The sequence below is a fragment of the Thermobia domestica genome, chromosome 14 (genome assembly GCF_964235325.1).
Source record: "Thermobia domestica chromosome 14, izTheDome1.hap1.1, whole genome shotgun sequence".
Classification (NCBI taxonomy): Eukaryota; Metazoa; Arthropoda; class Insecta; order Zygentoma; family Lepismatidae; genus Thermobia; species Thermobia domestica.
In genome coordinates, this window is record NC_137467.1 from 55721020 (window position 1) to 55738806 (window position 17787).

Consider the following 17787-nt stretch of genomic DNA (forward strand, 5'->3'; position numbering starts at 1 on the left):
TATGCAATCCTCGTAGTGGCAACATTCATGATCTCCGCGGCGAAAACAAGTACGGCAGGTCCATTGGAATAAGGTTGAACCTTCGACACCTATGAGGTTATGCATACCTATGTTGCGAACCACCGAAACTATGGGTAGCGACAATTTGGAAGGAACATTATGGTAACAATTCCGGGCGAAAAGTAGCATTCTTGTGGTTAGCTAAACCTCCTACTTCCTCGACATGGTGGCATGTGACCTTTGGCTCTTCCGAAGGTTGAAAATGTAGCTGAGGGGCAGCCAGAGTTAATTCCATAGAAGAATATTACGAAATTCGGTAGCCCATTTTAACACTATTTCAAAAGATATAATAGATCCAGAAATGTTTCCAGCAATGACTGCTGGGATAATTTGTTCATTTCCAAGGCGACTACTTTCGGAGAGATTAGAAGGACTATTATCTGAATACGTGTATTTTTGTCAACCAAAGGTAGCCTATGATACTTTTAGAAAAACACGCATCTTATTGTTATACGGACTGTGAATTCGGAGTGTTTAGGGATGTTGAGTTGTGACAAGAAAGAAGTAACAGAAATAAACTAAAATTGATTGATTTAAGTCCTTCATCAGCACTAAGGCTACATAGGACAATATATGTAATTGTAACAAACCTGTTTACTGCTCGTCAGAGATTCGTTGTAAATTATGTTCTGTTGTCTGCGATTGTTCGGAATTTATTCTTGAATTCTGAATACCGTATATATGAATATATATGAATTCTCTAGGCGATTCCCATCCGTCTTTCTATTCTTCAGAGAGCTGGATTTTAGAACCACGATACCTGTCCCGCACCGCTCATAAGCAACGTTGTATTTACGTTAGATCAAGAGGGTCCATGATCCTGGGCGACAAATCTTATTGGACCAGTGCTTACATACTCTTGATCTGAAAATTCCAAAAACATATTCTGCACGTGTGGCACTTTTTTTTTTATATAGATTTGTGAATATCCAAGTAAGAAGATATGAAATGAATTATTTCGACTTAACATCCCATGATTATGCCAAGAGACGGATGATTAAGACAATTGAACGATGATGGAAGAATTGATGGAATCAGAGGAAACAGTAGTACCCCAAGAAATTCCACGAACACGAAGTCCACCACAAACTTACTTGGTCAAGGATAGAACTCCAAGTGAGAAGAATATGTTTAGCTGGAAAGAGGTAATGAACTTTTCACTTATGAATGTATATTTATTTCTTTTCCCTTATTATTACGACTGTGCTGTTTAACCATAATTTCATTTTCTTTCATTGTTGATTAACCTCCAGGTTATCTACAGTTTTCAACCTTATCAATCCACCTGCCACAGCAAGAAATTTGTGTTTCATTATTGTGACAAACCAGACAGCGTTGCCAGATCTAGCATAATGATGCTAGATCTAGCATAATTTGCATGTCTTTAGCATCTAGCATCTTGCTTTTAGTATCCTGCCCAAATCTAGCATAATTTCAGCAAGTTTATCAAAAAGCCGTAAAACCTGGAGATCAGAAAGAAATTGGTCGTGGGAAGAAAAAGAACGGCAGAAATGTATCCTCTCCCATTGATTCATACAGGCAGTCTTATTTTCCGAAGTAAGTTAGAAACGGCTTTAGGCTTTTTTCTTTTTTCTTTTTTCTTTTTTTTTTTTTTTTTTTTTTTGTGGCTCCACCCAGGGTTTTCTAATCCTTTAACTGCGAGGGATGGGCGGAGCTATGGGGGATATTCTCCCCCCAATTTTTTGACAACTTCACCATTTTTATTTCTGACTTCATGACCATCTTTATTCCTGAAATGAAAGGTCCGAGACCAACCAAAAATCTGTCCCCCAGCAGACAACTCCCAACTCCGCTTATGCTGCGAGGTAATTTTCTTTCAAAATATGTAAACAAACACTTTGCATTCATTTATACGATATATACGCCATTGAGTCTGGGAACGACTGCACTAGTTTAGTTGAGTTAAAGCTTTGGTGCGTGAAGTATTGAGTTCTATCCACGCATTCTTGCGCTCTGCGTATTTTAAGTTACGTTACCGTATGTCAACTTCGTTTTTTTTTTCTTTTAGAACTCCTGAATTAGTAATTATGAGGATCTAGCATAATTTGACCGAATCTAGCACAATTTCGATCAGGTTTTGGAATAATTCCGTGCTATGAGTCTGGCAACGCTGAACCAGTAGCATCAATTCAGCTTTTGCTACGAAAGGGCAAGATTGTTCACCGACGTAAGTTTCAATTTTTTTATATGTTCATTAGCATATTAGTATACGCGTACAAGTTATTAAAAACATGATTTTTCAACTCTCTTGAGACATTTGAAATGCAGTTTTTGAACGTAGCACTTGAGCCAACATTGGCTTTTATCATTTCACTTTGTTTAAAATGCGCATTGGCAGAGCGAAAGAGGTTTACAATTTTCATGAAGAATAATGCCATAAACTTAGTTTTAGCATGATCCTTTGGGTCCGCGTACCACAAGCTGGGAAAGACTGTTCTACTTTATTATAAAGGTAACCAAGAAAGTTTTGTCGCTTTTTCACCCACCACCTTCGAACATCGTTATGTCGCCTAAAACGTACCTGGAACCCAAAAATAGTTCTCATCAGCATTGACGACCTTCTACCAACGTTATGGAAGGCCATAGATTCCATCGTGGTAGAACTTGATGAGCCGTGAAGCGAAGAAGGTATCAAGTGTATTTTGCACCTCTACTACGGATTTGAACTGGCGTCTTCTAAGGTGATTGTCCAAGGAACGGAACAGGTGATAATCGGACGGTGCAGTGTCCGGGAAGTATAGCGGATACAATAGTGTTTCCCATCCAAATTGTAAAATGGTGTCCCGCGTCATGCTAGCCACGTGGAGCTTAGCGTTCTCCTATAACAAGAAGACTCCTTTGCGATTCAGAAGTGATTTCTCGAGAATTTTTAGTTTTTCTTGAACACGGCTCAATTGCTGATAGTACACTGTTGATGTTCCGACTAGCTGGTAATAGTTCCCGATGCACGATGCCGCGAGCAGTCCACCAAATACACAGGAGGATCTTCTTCTGTTGCAGTGCTGGTTTCAGCTGGTTTGGAACCGGTCCAATGATGACCGAGCCATGGGGCTTCGTATAGGCCCACTTCTCATTACATATCAATATCTTGTCCGGAAATGGCTTCTTCTTCAGACGAGACACCAAAGAAACACATGTGTCTGCTCGCGTTGCCTTCTCGCTCGGCTCGGAGTCAAATCATTTGTGGCCATATCGACCCAACTTGTACTGCTTCCGAAGTTGATGGAGGTGCTACCGAATGGTTTCTCTACTCACACTGAATGGAGCTCTTCACATAGGAGGGTCTATCTGACCACTGTTCACCTCAATTGCTGCCTGAAGATCTTCATTTTGTACATGTGATGGTCTTCCGACACGTGATGCGTCTTCGAGTGTCTCGTCACCGTCCTTAAACTAGTTTACCACCGCTGTACTGTCTGCATAGTCGGCACCGTCACCAAAGCCCTGGCATATCCGCCCCGCTGCAGCGGTATTTGACCCCAGTTTGAACTCGTACAGCATACACGCTCTGTGGAGGTCCCATTTTTCTTACGCAAGTTCACAGTCATGGTGGAAAGACTACAAGGTGGATGCAATGCAGTGCTACATTCTTGTCGCTCTGGCGCATGACGTCATCTTGGTCTCAGACGTGGCCAGGGAGAGTCAGATGAACTTTTAACAAGCGCTTGCTCGCTGGTATCTTACACGCAAACTTCTCTTCTATTTATAGTGATCTTTTAAATTTTAGTACAAACAATAATCATATAAACGTAATGTAATCAATGCTTAAGCTAAGTGAATTCAAAGGAAGATATTTACAATAGCAAAAGAAACAGCAATATCAGTTCATATTAAACAACTTTGAAGCTTGAACAAGCCAATATTACTACATTTTCTGCTTTTTCTTTCTTTTCTTTCCTCTTTCTTTTCTTTTTTAAACATCTGAAGTAATACACTCGAGTATGTATAGGCCTGAAACACAATGTGTCGTTAATGCATTTCATTATTATATATTTATGTATGCTCAAGTATATTTTCGTAACACATTGATCGGTTTTGATTTATTATTATTATTATTTTGCTTGAAAGAGAATTCTTTACGGATGACCCCATATAAATTTTGAGAATATCTCAAGGGAGAATTCGTGATTTTCGTAAACAGAAATGCACGTACGTATATTTCCTTATTCTTGGACAGTTTTTTTTAAAAGAGGTTGCTCCCATGTAAGTTTCGTCAGAATCTCAGAGGAGGTTAAAAATTTTATTAAGCAGGGACGCACGAATTTAATATTTTAAACATCGTTTTTATTTTTGATTTATAAAAAAAAAAATCTTATTTGAAATCGCTGATCGCTTATTTATAGAATTTGTATCTGAATAAAAGGTTTGGTGAAACTGACAGTTCTCTGAATATTAGTGTCAAAATTTACGCCATAACAAGCTGTATTATTAAACATTTGTACGAAATAAAACGTTACATATACTATTGAGTTCTAAAAATATATAGAAATAAATATGTATATACAAAGCACCTCAAACAAAGAAATTGCAACATGACTATTTCAAGCAAGAAACAAAGTATTAGGCGTAGGTGAAGACGATGCAGGGGTTACAGCTAGACTAGAAAACATAAACCATAAAATTACATAATTTTCTTACTTGTCTTGATAAGTTTTCTCTTTTCTGTCCCGTGGACTAAAGGAGACAAAAGATAAATGCAAATGAATGATTATGTGGAATTTGGTGGAATGAGAATGCGGGAGCACCCCGAGAAACTCACGGACACGATGTTGTCCACCAGAAACTCACTTGACCGAGAAGCGGACCACTACCCCTTGCACTAGTGGTGAGCCTTCTGCCACAGCCACCGTGCTTCCTTGATTGGTTGAGAATCTACCATATTTTTAAATTTACTGCAGTCATTCTTAATTTTGTAATTCTGGAGGGAACCCCTAAATATGTATCCAAAGTTATGATTCAAATGAAAAAAAAATCAAAATCTGAGTGTACAAATGTCCCAACAATGTCGCCCTGACATGGTACGTGGATACTTTATTCTCTTGATCTAATACATTGTTATATATCTTTGTAACCGTTAATCGTTATTACGAACCTTCCATTCGTTACTTAATTTGAAGTGCAACGTCCCGTTTTAGCACCGAGGCTACAGAGAATGCAGACCTCCAGAATGAAATGGGACCTGGACTACTTTAACGCGTTCAATGCTCTCCATTTGCGTAACTCGAGGGAGGTAAGCCTCCTAGATCATCGTGCCTCCCTTCTCGAGTTACATGCCTCATGCCTGCCTCTGTGGGGAAAATTTTATGTCAGTATCTTATGTAGAAGGAAATGATAGAAATGATCACCTCTGTCGGTTCTCCTCCCTCATCATTTCGAATCCGGGTCTTGCCCCAAAGTTCGTTTTTTTAAATCATACTATTGGATTTTTGTATGCAGAATCAACACAAGCTACTGTAGCCTTATATACTATTATTACATACAATTAATACTAAAAAGAGACTATATAATGAAATCGCTTTTTTATAATTTCATTTAACATTGCATTTATTTATTACTTTTATGTAAAACTTACCATATTTTAGGTTTATTTTGTCCTGTCGCCTGCAAGCTAAAATCCATTTCTGGAGACATTCCCCCTCTTTTTGAGGAAATCTAAAGTATTTTATATTAGTTCCCTTAGTTTTTCTGTAATAATTACTACAGCCGTACACTGTACAGTTAGGCATTCTCGATATCATTTAAAAGAACAAAGTAACAAAGAATTTCCACTTGTGGTCACTTAAAGCAGCGCCGCTTCGTTGTCTCTTGCAAACCAGATGACGTCACAGCCACGACAGCGCTCCAGGCGACATGCGCATGCAACCACCTTGTAGTCTTTCCCCCATGTTCACAGTGTAACTGGACTGCCACAACCAGGTAGTATGTTGGATGTACCCACATCAACAACTGACCTCCGCCTTTCTCCATTCGCATTCAACTCACGGTGTGAGAGCCAATTGAACACGGATCTCCACAAAAAGCGTTAGAACTTTCTTGGTTACCTTTATAGTTTTTAGCATACAGGAAGCAAGGCAGATGTGACATAATTCTTTCAAGTGCAAGCGTAGATGAAAATACGGCAGAGATTAAGTGGAGTTGGATATAGAGATCAGTCTAACCTTAAATCAGGGAAAGAACAGAACTTATTTAATGGTACATAAGACGGGATATTTTTTTCCAAGTGGTGAAAAATGGTACAGGGGATCTTAATTTTAATAGACCAATATTCATTGATATTGAGAGGAAGCAATTTTAATGGCGTGAACGGCACAAATGTAGGTGGTAATATAGGCAGTGGATTGTCCAAGAACAACACCACTGTTAGTATAGGCCATAACTTCAAAAACGGAGAAATGGGTGGCAGAAAAGGAAGAGAGCTGGGTAGAATTTGTCTTATACAGAGATAAGCACATTTACAATGTGAAGGCAGCAGAAAAATAAATAAATGTATGAATCAGAAACGTCATTTCATGTTTTTCTTGGGGAGTGGATCATTTTTTTAACCAATTTAACTTCAAGTTCACGTTTTTCATTAGTACATTAATACACTACATTGATTAAAATATATATCTCAAATTCAATGGGCCAACTAATCCTGTAACCTAAATGACGCCCATGGTTACGATTTCAGAATTTTACAAAATGTAACTCAAGTATAGCCAAAAGATTTCTCGGAGAAGATAACGATCTAATTGGAAAATAGAATAAATTGAAAAATGTGTGAATTTAAAGGTATTAATTTCATATTACATATTATAAAAGTTGTGCTCTGAATATTAAACATCATGCTATGTTTCAAAGGAGCTGAAAAATTACAAGGTGTATCAAAAAGAACTTTACAATTTTGAAAACTCATATTGATCAATTCCTTTATCTTACAGACACGATTTTGGTGTCATTTTGTAGAAAAATACATCAAGTTATTTTACCTTATACCTAAAGAGGTTCAATGTGGCTTGCATTGGTGGTTCGGGACACATCCTATCTGAAGTTTCACTTGCTCTACAATGTCTTCAAACATACGGGGACGACCTGAAGATTTGTTGTGTCTTACCGAACATCCAGCTTGAATAAAGCACTTATGCCACGGATAAATAGTAGCCGTACTAGGAGGATCTTTACCATACTTTTTAACAAAATTATATTGCACAATTGTCGTAGAGTTGGATTCTTCAAACTAAAACACACAGCTAGCACGCTCGGAACCAGTACAGGCCGCCATCTTATACTGCAACTGCCGCTAGCGCTTGCAGTGGCTTGTTTCTGGACTAGTGTACTACGTGAGTCAAAACTTGATGTATTTTGCTACAAAACGACACCAAAACCATGTCTGTAAGATAAATGAATCAATGTAAGTTTTTAAAGTTGTAAAGTTTTGATACACCTTGTATAAAGACGCAGTTGAAGAAAGTTTAGAATTACTCGCTAAATGATTTAATAACTTCACTTCATGTTTTTAACTCCCTCTTTCGAAAAAGTTATGCTACCCATTCTCTTCTTTGTCGTATGACCTAATAACAAATTCTTTACCTGAAACTGGCTCCTGGACCAACTCTATTGTTCTGAACCCAAAGTCCACTGACTTGCAATGTCTTGTTCTGTTTGTAAAACAAACTTCCACAGAATATAGAGTCTGATTACCAAGGTCGTTTGGCCACCATTCTTCCACAGATGTACACTGTAGAAACATACACAAATATATAAATGAAATGAAATCTTTAAGTTTAACGTCCCACGGTTATGCCGGCTAGGCTAAAGGAGACGGTGATAATGAGAAATGAGTGAAATGGTGGAATGAAGAAAGTGGGAGGAAACGGGAGAACCCCGAGAAAACCCACGAGCACGGTGTTTGTCCACCACAAAGTCCACACGGCGCGAGCTGGGATCGAACCAGATACCCCAAGCACCGGAGGTGAACGCTCTACCACTGAGCCACCGCGCCCCCACATACACAAATAAAAGTTAGTTATATGAATCACATCCAAATACTGAAATATACAAAGAAACAAAATATTTATAGTAAAAATCTGACATCCGTTATCTACAAAACAAAGCTTATATTCCAACCTATTTTACGCAGGGCGTCAAAAGTGTAGGGATGCACACAAGGCGAGACAGAATTGTTGTGATAAAACACGTGATGAGACAGAATTTTCTCAGTAGAAACAGAAAATCTTTTCCAGACTAAATTGACTTTCAGAACACCTTTTGGAGACGAGACAACGCCAAGTCTCGTTTCTTGCGCAACCTAGAGAAACCTAGGGCAACTAATAACGTTCTTTCCACATTTATCAAAATTGATTCCTATATTATCTAATGACCTTCACAGAGAGCATACATAGTTTGTACCTTGAATCAACTATTGCTACTGTTCATCAAGATTTTTTTGAATTGAGTTTAATATTTCTTTCAGGAGTGATACATATGAGACATTAACTTAAAGCTTAAGCTGTCACAAAAGCCCCATGAGCTTCCACCGAAATCGAACTCGGATCTCCCGCTCCAAAAACTGTTCACGTAAACATTGTAAAGCTCAAGAATACCAAGAGAAAATTCATAAACAAATTATCAAGAAATTGAATTTCAAAACTTATAGTTTGATATAGTGAGTTTCTAGCAAATGATTACTTATATTTTAGTTCCATTTGGGTGAAAATTTATCCACAACAACGATTTTTTTTAAGTTTAACGTTCTACGATTATGCTTCGAGACTAGAACGTTGATGGCATTGATGATGATAATGGTGAAAAGAAGAAAGTAGGAAAACGGGAGAACGTCGAAAGAGAACACACGCACTCGGTATTGTCTAGTACAAAGCCTACTTAATGAAAGCTTTGGTCGAACCAGGGTCCCCAAGCACCAGAGATGATTCTTCTACCACTGAGCCACCATGGTCCGCATAACTAAATTCTTGACAGGTCCATCCATACTAAGAAGTGCCACCTGCGTTTCACTTAATAGGCCGATGTCTAAAAACGGCCGATATTTAAAGGAGGAAGAACAAATTGATACAAGAAGAAAATTATTTGGATTGATGACCAATACTGTACATACCTTGGCTATTTTACGACGTAGCCACCATGAATCCCCGGACATTTCTGGTAGCGTGGTACGTACAAGCTTTGGTATACCGTCTGTGTAAAAATCTGTCGGCTGAGAGTGCAACCAGTCTTGGACTGATGTTTTGAGCACTTCACTGTCGTTGAAAAGCTTCGATGCAAGCCACTTTTTCAGGTGAAGAACAAGAAAGAAATCGCTATGGTCTAGGTCCGGTCTGTAAGGGTAATGATTGATTAGTTTCCGTCTAAATCCCATCCTTTCTCGAAGACCTTGTATATAAATGTATCCCAATAATCATGTATGATTGCATCTTAAACTATTGCAATATGGAATGTGGTTGTTGGTTGATTGAAGCTTAGCATCTGTTCCGTCACCGAGCATGTACAGGATGTGGACTTAACGGAGGACGCAAACTACATCAGATCCCACCGGGAATCAAACTCGGGCCTCCTGCAGGAAAAGCGTGTACACTAACCATAATCTTTACTTTTCAATTTATATTTTACGGTTTTTTTAATAGGTCCCAACCGTAAACTTATTTCCACCATCATCTTGCAATATCCTACCTAGGTACAATCCAAAAGTCAGGGCCACGAATACAGAAATATTGAGAACAGTTATCGAATCCCTAATGGATTACGCCTCATGATCCGGAGATGAATGCTCAAGACTCACTCGGCCATTGTCATTGCTAACAGAAAGAAAGAAAATCTGAAATACGAAAATGTCAGGTTCACTAAACTTAAAAATAATGTCAAACAAAAGACAGAATTAATTAATCTGCTTTATTTTTTGTTATAATAGAAATGTTGACTTGTATAATTATATTTGAATAAAAATACACCATATTTCTGTAAAAGTTGGTTTTCCAATGTGGTTTAATTAATGAAAATGTTTCTCCAGTAAAAACAGAAAAATATATTTTCTGTAATTAGTTCGACGTTTTAGATTATTATTTCTCTGTTGATATTTATTTATTTTTATTTATTTCCAAAATCATATTGCAAACCAAACATTATGAACTAACATTAAAGTACACGTTATAAATTTACTTCCTAACTGCTAGCCACTAAAAGCATAGCGGTAGGTAAGATAATACACCGAAAAGCACGAGGATCTGATAGTAGACATGAAACTAAGAAAAAATATATAATAAATAGGTCGAAACTGACTCCCTTTGCACGTAAGAGGTACTGAAAATGCGACGAAGTCGTTAATATAGTGCCGAATGTTTTATGAACGTTTGTAAATATAACGCTTTGGAATGTAATTCTTTAATTATAGTTATTTACGAAATTTTGCACGAAACTCGCGTTGAACACTCACAACAACCGACAAACGTGATCTATTAGAATAGGACGAAAATACTCTATCTGCACCACAGGCAGTCACTCTGCCATCTGGAGGAATAATTTCGAACCACCTCAACTGTCCAAATAAAACTCTAGAATGCGGTACGGAATACAATTTTAATTATCGATAGAGTTTTAACGCTAATAGATCGATCTCTTACTCGTTCAATCATTTTGAAACACACTGTACAGAAAGCGAATTATTTAGTAAGGCGTTGAGTGTAGACCTTCTGAAAAACTGGTTGGGAAATTCGGTAATAATTAACTGTATTATTAGGGATGTGCTAGCTGGTATAATGGCAGGAAAGGGAGGCAGGGAGCGAAGGAAACAACAATTAATGGACGATATCAAAACAGAAAAATCGTATGTGAAAACGAAAAGGTTAGCAGAAGATCGTGGAGCATGGAAGCTTCTCAGTTGCGGCAAGTGACCTGCCAATACTGATAGAATACCTATGATAATGAGTTGCGTGTAATGTAGCATAGACCTAGATCTTGTACTCACATTTTCTGTCGATATACTTCCGTTAACCACTGCTTCCAAGTCCGAGTTTGGTGCTAATCTCATATTTTGTCTTATGGAAGTGCCACACGACAAATTAATTGTTACGTAACCATCTACACCAGTGGATTCTGCAATATCAAACACAGCTGAAACATCAACTGTCCACTTGCCATTCTCCTTCTGTTCCTTTTTTGGTGTCACCATGATGTACCTCACAAACGCTTCATCAAAACCTTCCAACTTAACATCTTTCCTTCAAATAGGAAGAAATAGAATAAAATGTAATTGTAATTTAAATTTAAAATAATGCTTACCATTTCTGTAGTAAACTTAGAAAGTCATAGAAGTAAATTTGGTAGATCCCTTAATATAAACTTTTCCAACCCGTGTATCGCGCAGCCTCATATGGGTGTGTCGCGAAATTTTGTAGTTCAGTAATAAATGTTACGCTGTTTAGGAGGCTAATAAGTCTAGAATATATATGGCACATTTTATTTTTGCCATGAAGCCGTTATCAATAAGGTGAAAGTAATATTGAGACACATTGTACCACATAACAGTAACAATGTTCAGCTATAATTAACTAAGCAACCTAAGCAATAGCGTCATTCCAGTGAGGCAAGGATAGGCAATATATGTAAATCAATAGTATAGTAATTTGCTATCCTAAGTGTACGCTATGGCATGAACATTTAATGAAGTGTATCGTCTTCAAAAAGATCGGGTAGCACTCCCTTAAATATATTACTTCTTCGTATTGAAAGGTTTCAGAATTTCTTTCAAAAACGCTTCAAGCAGCCAAGTTTATGTTGCTGATATTTTAAAAAATAAGAACAGTAATACGAGGATCGCTCAGAAAGTAAAGAACGTTTTGTCATTGCTAAATAAAAGCAAAAATGTCAACACAAAAATTTATTTACAAAGCCACAGGGCCTTACTCTACATTTCTGTGTAATCGCCATTGTTGGCAAGACACTTGTTATAAGGTGGACCAGTTTTTCTATGCCAATGTTATACTCATCTGCTGCCAACACATTTGAGCCAGGCTGTCGCTGCTTGCTTCACTTCCTCATCGTTTGCGAACTGTTTTCCTCAAAAAAAAAAAAAAATGTGTAACGTGGTCCAAGTGAAACGCCGTTTTTCCTGATTTTTTTCCTTTGTTTCCTTCAGTTCTTCCGTAACCAATGATAGCCTCCCACTCCGATCTTCGTCATGCACATTGGTCCTTCCTTGATTAAACATAATGCATCATTTCCTCACTGATGACTCATTCTTTGCACTATCACCATAAACATTCTCTATTTGTATATAACTTCAAAAAGTCTTATTTCTTTTTGCACGTTCAAAAAACCAATAACACTCCGTACTTCACATTTGGCGGGATTTTCGATTGACGCCGCCATTTTGAATCGCTGCAAAAACATGTAGCGTGACCCGCACAGCATTGAGATTGGGCTTACACTGAGGTGAAGGAAGGAGCTAATTGCCGCGAACGCAATACCAGTGATGGAGAGTCGGTGCCGCGCCCGATGCGAAATCATTCTTTATTTTCTGGATGGCATCCGTAGTATTTAAATTAACATAATTAAACAGATATATTTCTCTATAATGTATTTGCTCATCACTATTTTTACGTAATAATCATGTTTTGCTTATTAGCAAAATAGTTCAAACATAAACAAAACTAAAAGAATATACAAAAACTTATAATACCAATTACACTACAATTGAATTAATCCAGGTATTGTACTTATCCAAAAAGATTAAGATGTCATAATGTCGAATTCATACATTATCCAGTAATAGATCTATTACATTTCAATCTTTCCAACAGTATCAAACTCTTATGACTGAAACTAACTACAGCGCTTTTCAAATGAGAAACTACATGAGAAGTAAACAATGGGACGCGATGTTGCCATATTGCGGACTTTCCTTTGCTCTTCTCACTCTTTCTCTAGCGTTATAACAAATAGATAAGGAGCATTTGAATGATTTGACAGCATGAATGACAAATGTTTTCGTGATTATTTTATATGGGAACATTTAAAAAGCTATATTATGACAACTAGCTGACATAGAAAGACACGATTTGTACATATGTGCTCGTAATTCTTTATTCTACTTGCCAAAATGAGGAACTTATATGTTAATACAATATTTCTTCGCAGCATGTTTGGTATTGACAACATTCAGAATAGTGTGAAAGTTCGGTACACAGAAACACCTGTCGCTAGCTGACAACATTCGCAAGTCCAATTGAATTGAGTTGAATTGATTTTCAGCTTAGCGGCCCCTTCCGCAGCGAGGCTATATGAGACGGGAACTACTAATTAACGTGAAATCTGAAAAACATAATCTCCCGCCGCGAATCGAATCCGGGCCTCCCACTCCAAAGGCGCGTATGTTAACAGTTTAGCCACGAAGGAGCTCACAAATCCAACTGAACGGAGTAGAATAATACTCGCTTAAGAATATGTAACTTGTCATATGAAAAAAAAAAAGTATTTACAACCAGTATGTAAAGCTGTGACATCACATCCTTAACTGTCGAAATCGAAAAGTGAATGTTCACCTCTCTGACCTCTCCCAAATGGGAAGCGTTATTTACTGTTACACGTATCGTACGTACCGTAGTTTTGGATGGGCAAGGAATGTTTGCTTCGGCATGTTAATATTCTTAGAATCATTGTCGAAAGTCCATCAAAAAGAACGCACAATTCACTGTAGTTTGGTATTGGTAAGTACGACAATCAAAAATTTATAAGTAGAAGCATTGGTCCTTTGATCCTTTGCAAATGTCATTCAATATATGATTCATTTGCCTCTCTGCACTGCAACCCCAAAATATTGTCACCATCAATTTGTTGTATAACCTGACCAGTCGGGAACTCTTTTCATGTGGGAATCCTGAATGTATCAACTTTATCGACTGCCGTTTGCTCTCAGAATCAAAATGAAACAGCCAGGTTACATCACAGCTGATGACTCCTGCAAACATTCTTGACATTTCCAAAATAAATTCAGCAGATCGTCACATACATTTCTCTTGATTTAATCATTTCCCTGATGCACGTTTATCATCCGTGCTGGTTTACCTGTCACGATATGGAATAAAAATTAATCTATATCCATAAATTAATCCATGTCCATAATTAATCCATAAACTTACATCCTAAAAACTAACGTTTCTACATACAAAATTTCGTTTCTCAACTAATTCCAATTACCAAGCTACACTGAAGTGTTAGTTTTTTACTGAACATTTTATATTTTGATTAGCAGTGCAACACCAATCATTAAATAAACGTATTTACGTACTTCTCTCCTATGGAAACACCAGCACTCTCATATCCACGATACAAACATACTTACGTAATCGCTATCATATTGCTCTTCTATTAGAAACAAGAGTATTGTCATATCCACGATACAAACATACGTACTTCTCTCCTATGAAAACACCAGCACTCTCATATCCAAGATACAAACATACTTACGTAATCGCTATCATATTGCTCTTCTATTAGAAACAAGAGTATTGTCATATCCACGATACAAACATACGTACTTCTCTCCTATGAAAACACCAGCACTCTCATATCCATTATACAAACATACTTACGTAATCGCTATCATATTGCTCTTCTATTAAAAACAAGAGTATTGTCATATCCACGATACAAACATACGTACTTCTCTCCTATGAAAACACCAGCACTCTCATATCCACGATATAAACATACTTACGTAATCACTATTGTATTTGTCCGCTATTAGAAACAAAAGTGCTCTCATATTCATGATATAAACATTCTTCACTATCATATTTTCCTGCTATTAGTAACACAAATGTTTTCGTATTGTGCATGGTAATATGCTTATGTAATAACAATCGTATTTCTCTCATATTAAAAATGGAACTGCCCTCATATTATATTGTCAGCGCTGACACTGAGTATTTCCACTTCAGGACATGCGCACTATTATATTCATACTTCAAGATGGTATTTATCTAATATTTTTCTACAGTATCTTAGAAAAGTGGAGGTTAAAGCTATATAGCTTCTCTTATACAAGGCAGTGCATGATCGATTAGGTACGTCAAATTCTCGCTTTAGCATACCCTAGGATATCTAGCTCTTTAACCACTAGCATTCATGTTCAGGTTACAGCATCAAGTGCACAATAATCTAAACCAAAGCACGTATAGTTACCAAATTCCCATAGACGGAAAGGCAGGTCCCCAATCCCAGGAAAATGATGCCTGCATTTTTCTAATGTGGTTTACATGACATTCTCCATTCTGAACTGATTCATTCTGGTAGCAACCTGGAGGTACAGTGTAGTTATATTTAACATGGTGTTCCTGATATTTATTTTTCGAATATTCGACAGGAGATACGAATTTCACTTTAATTTCATTTGCTCCTTCCTAGAATAGAACAAAAAATATTAAAAAAAAAACACGTATAATATAAGTACATCAGAAAGATTTACTATTCATTTAAATACGATGTATGATTATTATTTTTGAACATAAAGTAATTAATAACAAGATGATGCGTAGATTTAGTATAGTTCTTTTTTTCACCAGGTAGGACATTTTCTAATTATCCTGTATGTGGAAAATAAGACGTTCCATCCTTGCTTTATTAAACACATTAATTGACAGGAATTGAAGACTTTGAGGCAAAAACCAGTCAAGTCCGAAAACTGAAAATATAACGGAGATAGCTTCACAAGGGTTTCTTCTCATCCGAAAATAAATCGAAATATATATTTTTGTTTCTTCCGGAAAACAGGTTAAAGGGGGAAAGGGGCCCCACTTCAAAACAGAGTCCTTGTCCCCTTGACTAAAAGAGCCACATTAAGGAAACGAAACTTTGCCGATGCAAAAATTACTTCACAGTACGAAATACGGGTTTTGTCGTTTTTGCAAGAAAAGAGTTTCAAGGGGCAATGGCTCTCTTCGAAATGACAAAAGACCCCGCACAATCCTTACGGAAATTCGATTTCGGGGGAATTGATTGAAATCGTTATATGTTGTAGATATTGTGTACCTGAGAAAAAGTCTCAATGGACACAACCAGAAATCACCAACCGTTTGGCCACTACAGGGCCACGTTTTGAAAACAGCCGAAGATAACGATATTCTGGATTTCGGTAAAAAAAAAAAATGACTGAAACCGTGATATCTTGTGATATTGTGATACTGAGAAAAAGTCTTAACGGACATAACCACCAATCACTAACCGCTTAGCCACTACAGGGCCACTCTTTTAAAATGAGTCCAAGGTAGTGATATTCTGGATTTTTATGATGAAAATGACTGAACTATGATATGTTATAGATATTGTGATCCCGAGAAAAAGACTGAATGGGCACAACCACCTATCACTGACCGTTTGACCACTTACGAAACACTTTTTTGACAACAGCAGAAGGTAGATATTCTAGATTTCGGTGGAATTGGTTGAAACCGCAATATAGATAGATAGATAGATAGATAGATAGATAGATAGATAGATAGATAGATAGATAGATAGATAGATAGATAGATAGATAGATAGATAGATAGATTGATTGATTCCGATCCTGAGAAAAAGTCTCAATGGACACAACGACCAATCACTGACCATTTGGCAACTACGGGACCACATTTCTTAAAGCAGCAGAAGGTAAGGATAATCTGGAATTTTGGGGAAATTGTATGAAGCCATGAAACGTCCTATTACATAACACGGAAAAGGGATGGGAAGAGTAGAGGATAACATCATTTAAGCATAGACAACATTCCTGTGTTTATCTTGAAGAACAAAGGAAAACCCTGGAAAGCCCTAGACAATTTTTCTCAGGATCATGACATCTACAGCGTATCACAATTTCATTCCTTTACACCATAATCAAAAATATCGTTATATCCGGCTGTTTTAAAAAATCTGGACCTGTAGTGGCCATACTGTCAACAATTGACGGTTGTGTTCATTAAGACTTTTTCTCACGATGAGAAGATCTACAACATATCACAAATTTACTCATTCATACAGAAATACAGAACATCGTTATACTTGGCTGTTTTCAAGAAAGTAACCCTGTGGTAACCAAACGATTAGTGACTTGTGATTGTGTCCATTGAGACTTATTCTCAGGATGACAATATCTACATCATATTACGGTTTCTGATATTTTGACTGAAATCCAGAATATCACTATCTGAGGCTCGGCTGCTTTCAAAAGAGCGGCTTCGTAGTGGCCAAACGGTCAGTGATTGGTGGTTTTGTCCATTAAGACGTTTTTTCTGAATCACAATATCTACAAAATATCGCGGTTTCAAGAAATACCACCGGAATCCAGAATACCGTTATCTTCTGCTCTTTTTATAAAAAGTGGCTCTGCAGTGGCCAAACAGTCAGTGATGGATGGTGGTACAAATTGTGACTTTTTCTCAGGATCACAATATCTACAACATATCACGGTTTCTTTCATTTTTACCGAATTCCAGAAAACTACGCAATATCTACAACATATCACGATTTCAAGCAATTCCATGGAAATCAAATTTCCTTAAAGATTGTACGGTATCCTTTGTCATTTAGAAGGGAGTCATTGCCCCTAAAACTCTTTTCTCGCAAAAACGACAAAACCGGTATTTCCTACTTTGAAGTCATCTTTGCATCGGCCGAGTTTCGTTTCTTTAATGTGACCATTTTAGTAAAGGTAACCGTTTATTGAAGTGGGGCCCTTTG

General features: G+C 37.2%; 1 protein-coding gene across 1 annotated transcript in view; it reads right to left on the minus strand.

Annotated features, from left to right (window-relative positions):
* The window catches only part of LOC145669676 (beta-mannosidase-like), a 186983-nt gene that overhangs the window by 134884 nt on the left and 34312 nt on the right, over nt 1-17787 (minus strand). The window contains exons 5-7 of the mRNA XM_081737932.1: nt 15256-15473; nt 11039-11291; nt 7651-7798 (exon numbers count right to left, since the gene is read on the minus strand). Coding sequence (XP_081594058.1) covers nt 7651-7798; nt 11039-11291; nt 15256-15473 — 619 coding nt within the window. The remainder of the gene's footprint in view (nt 1-7650; nt 7799-11038; nt 11292-15255; nt 15474-17787) is intronic.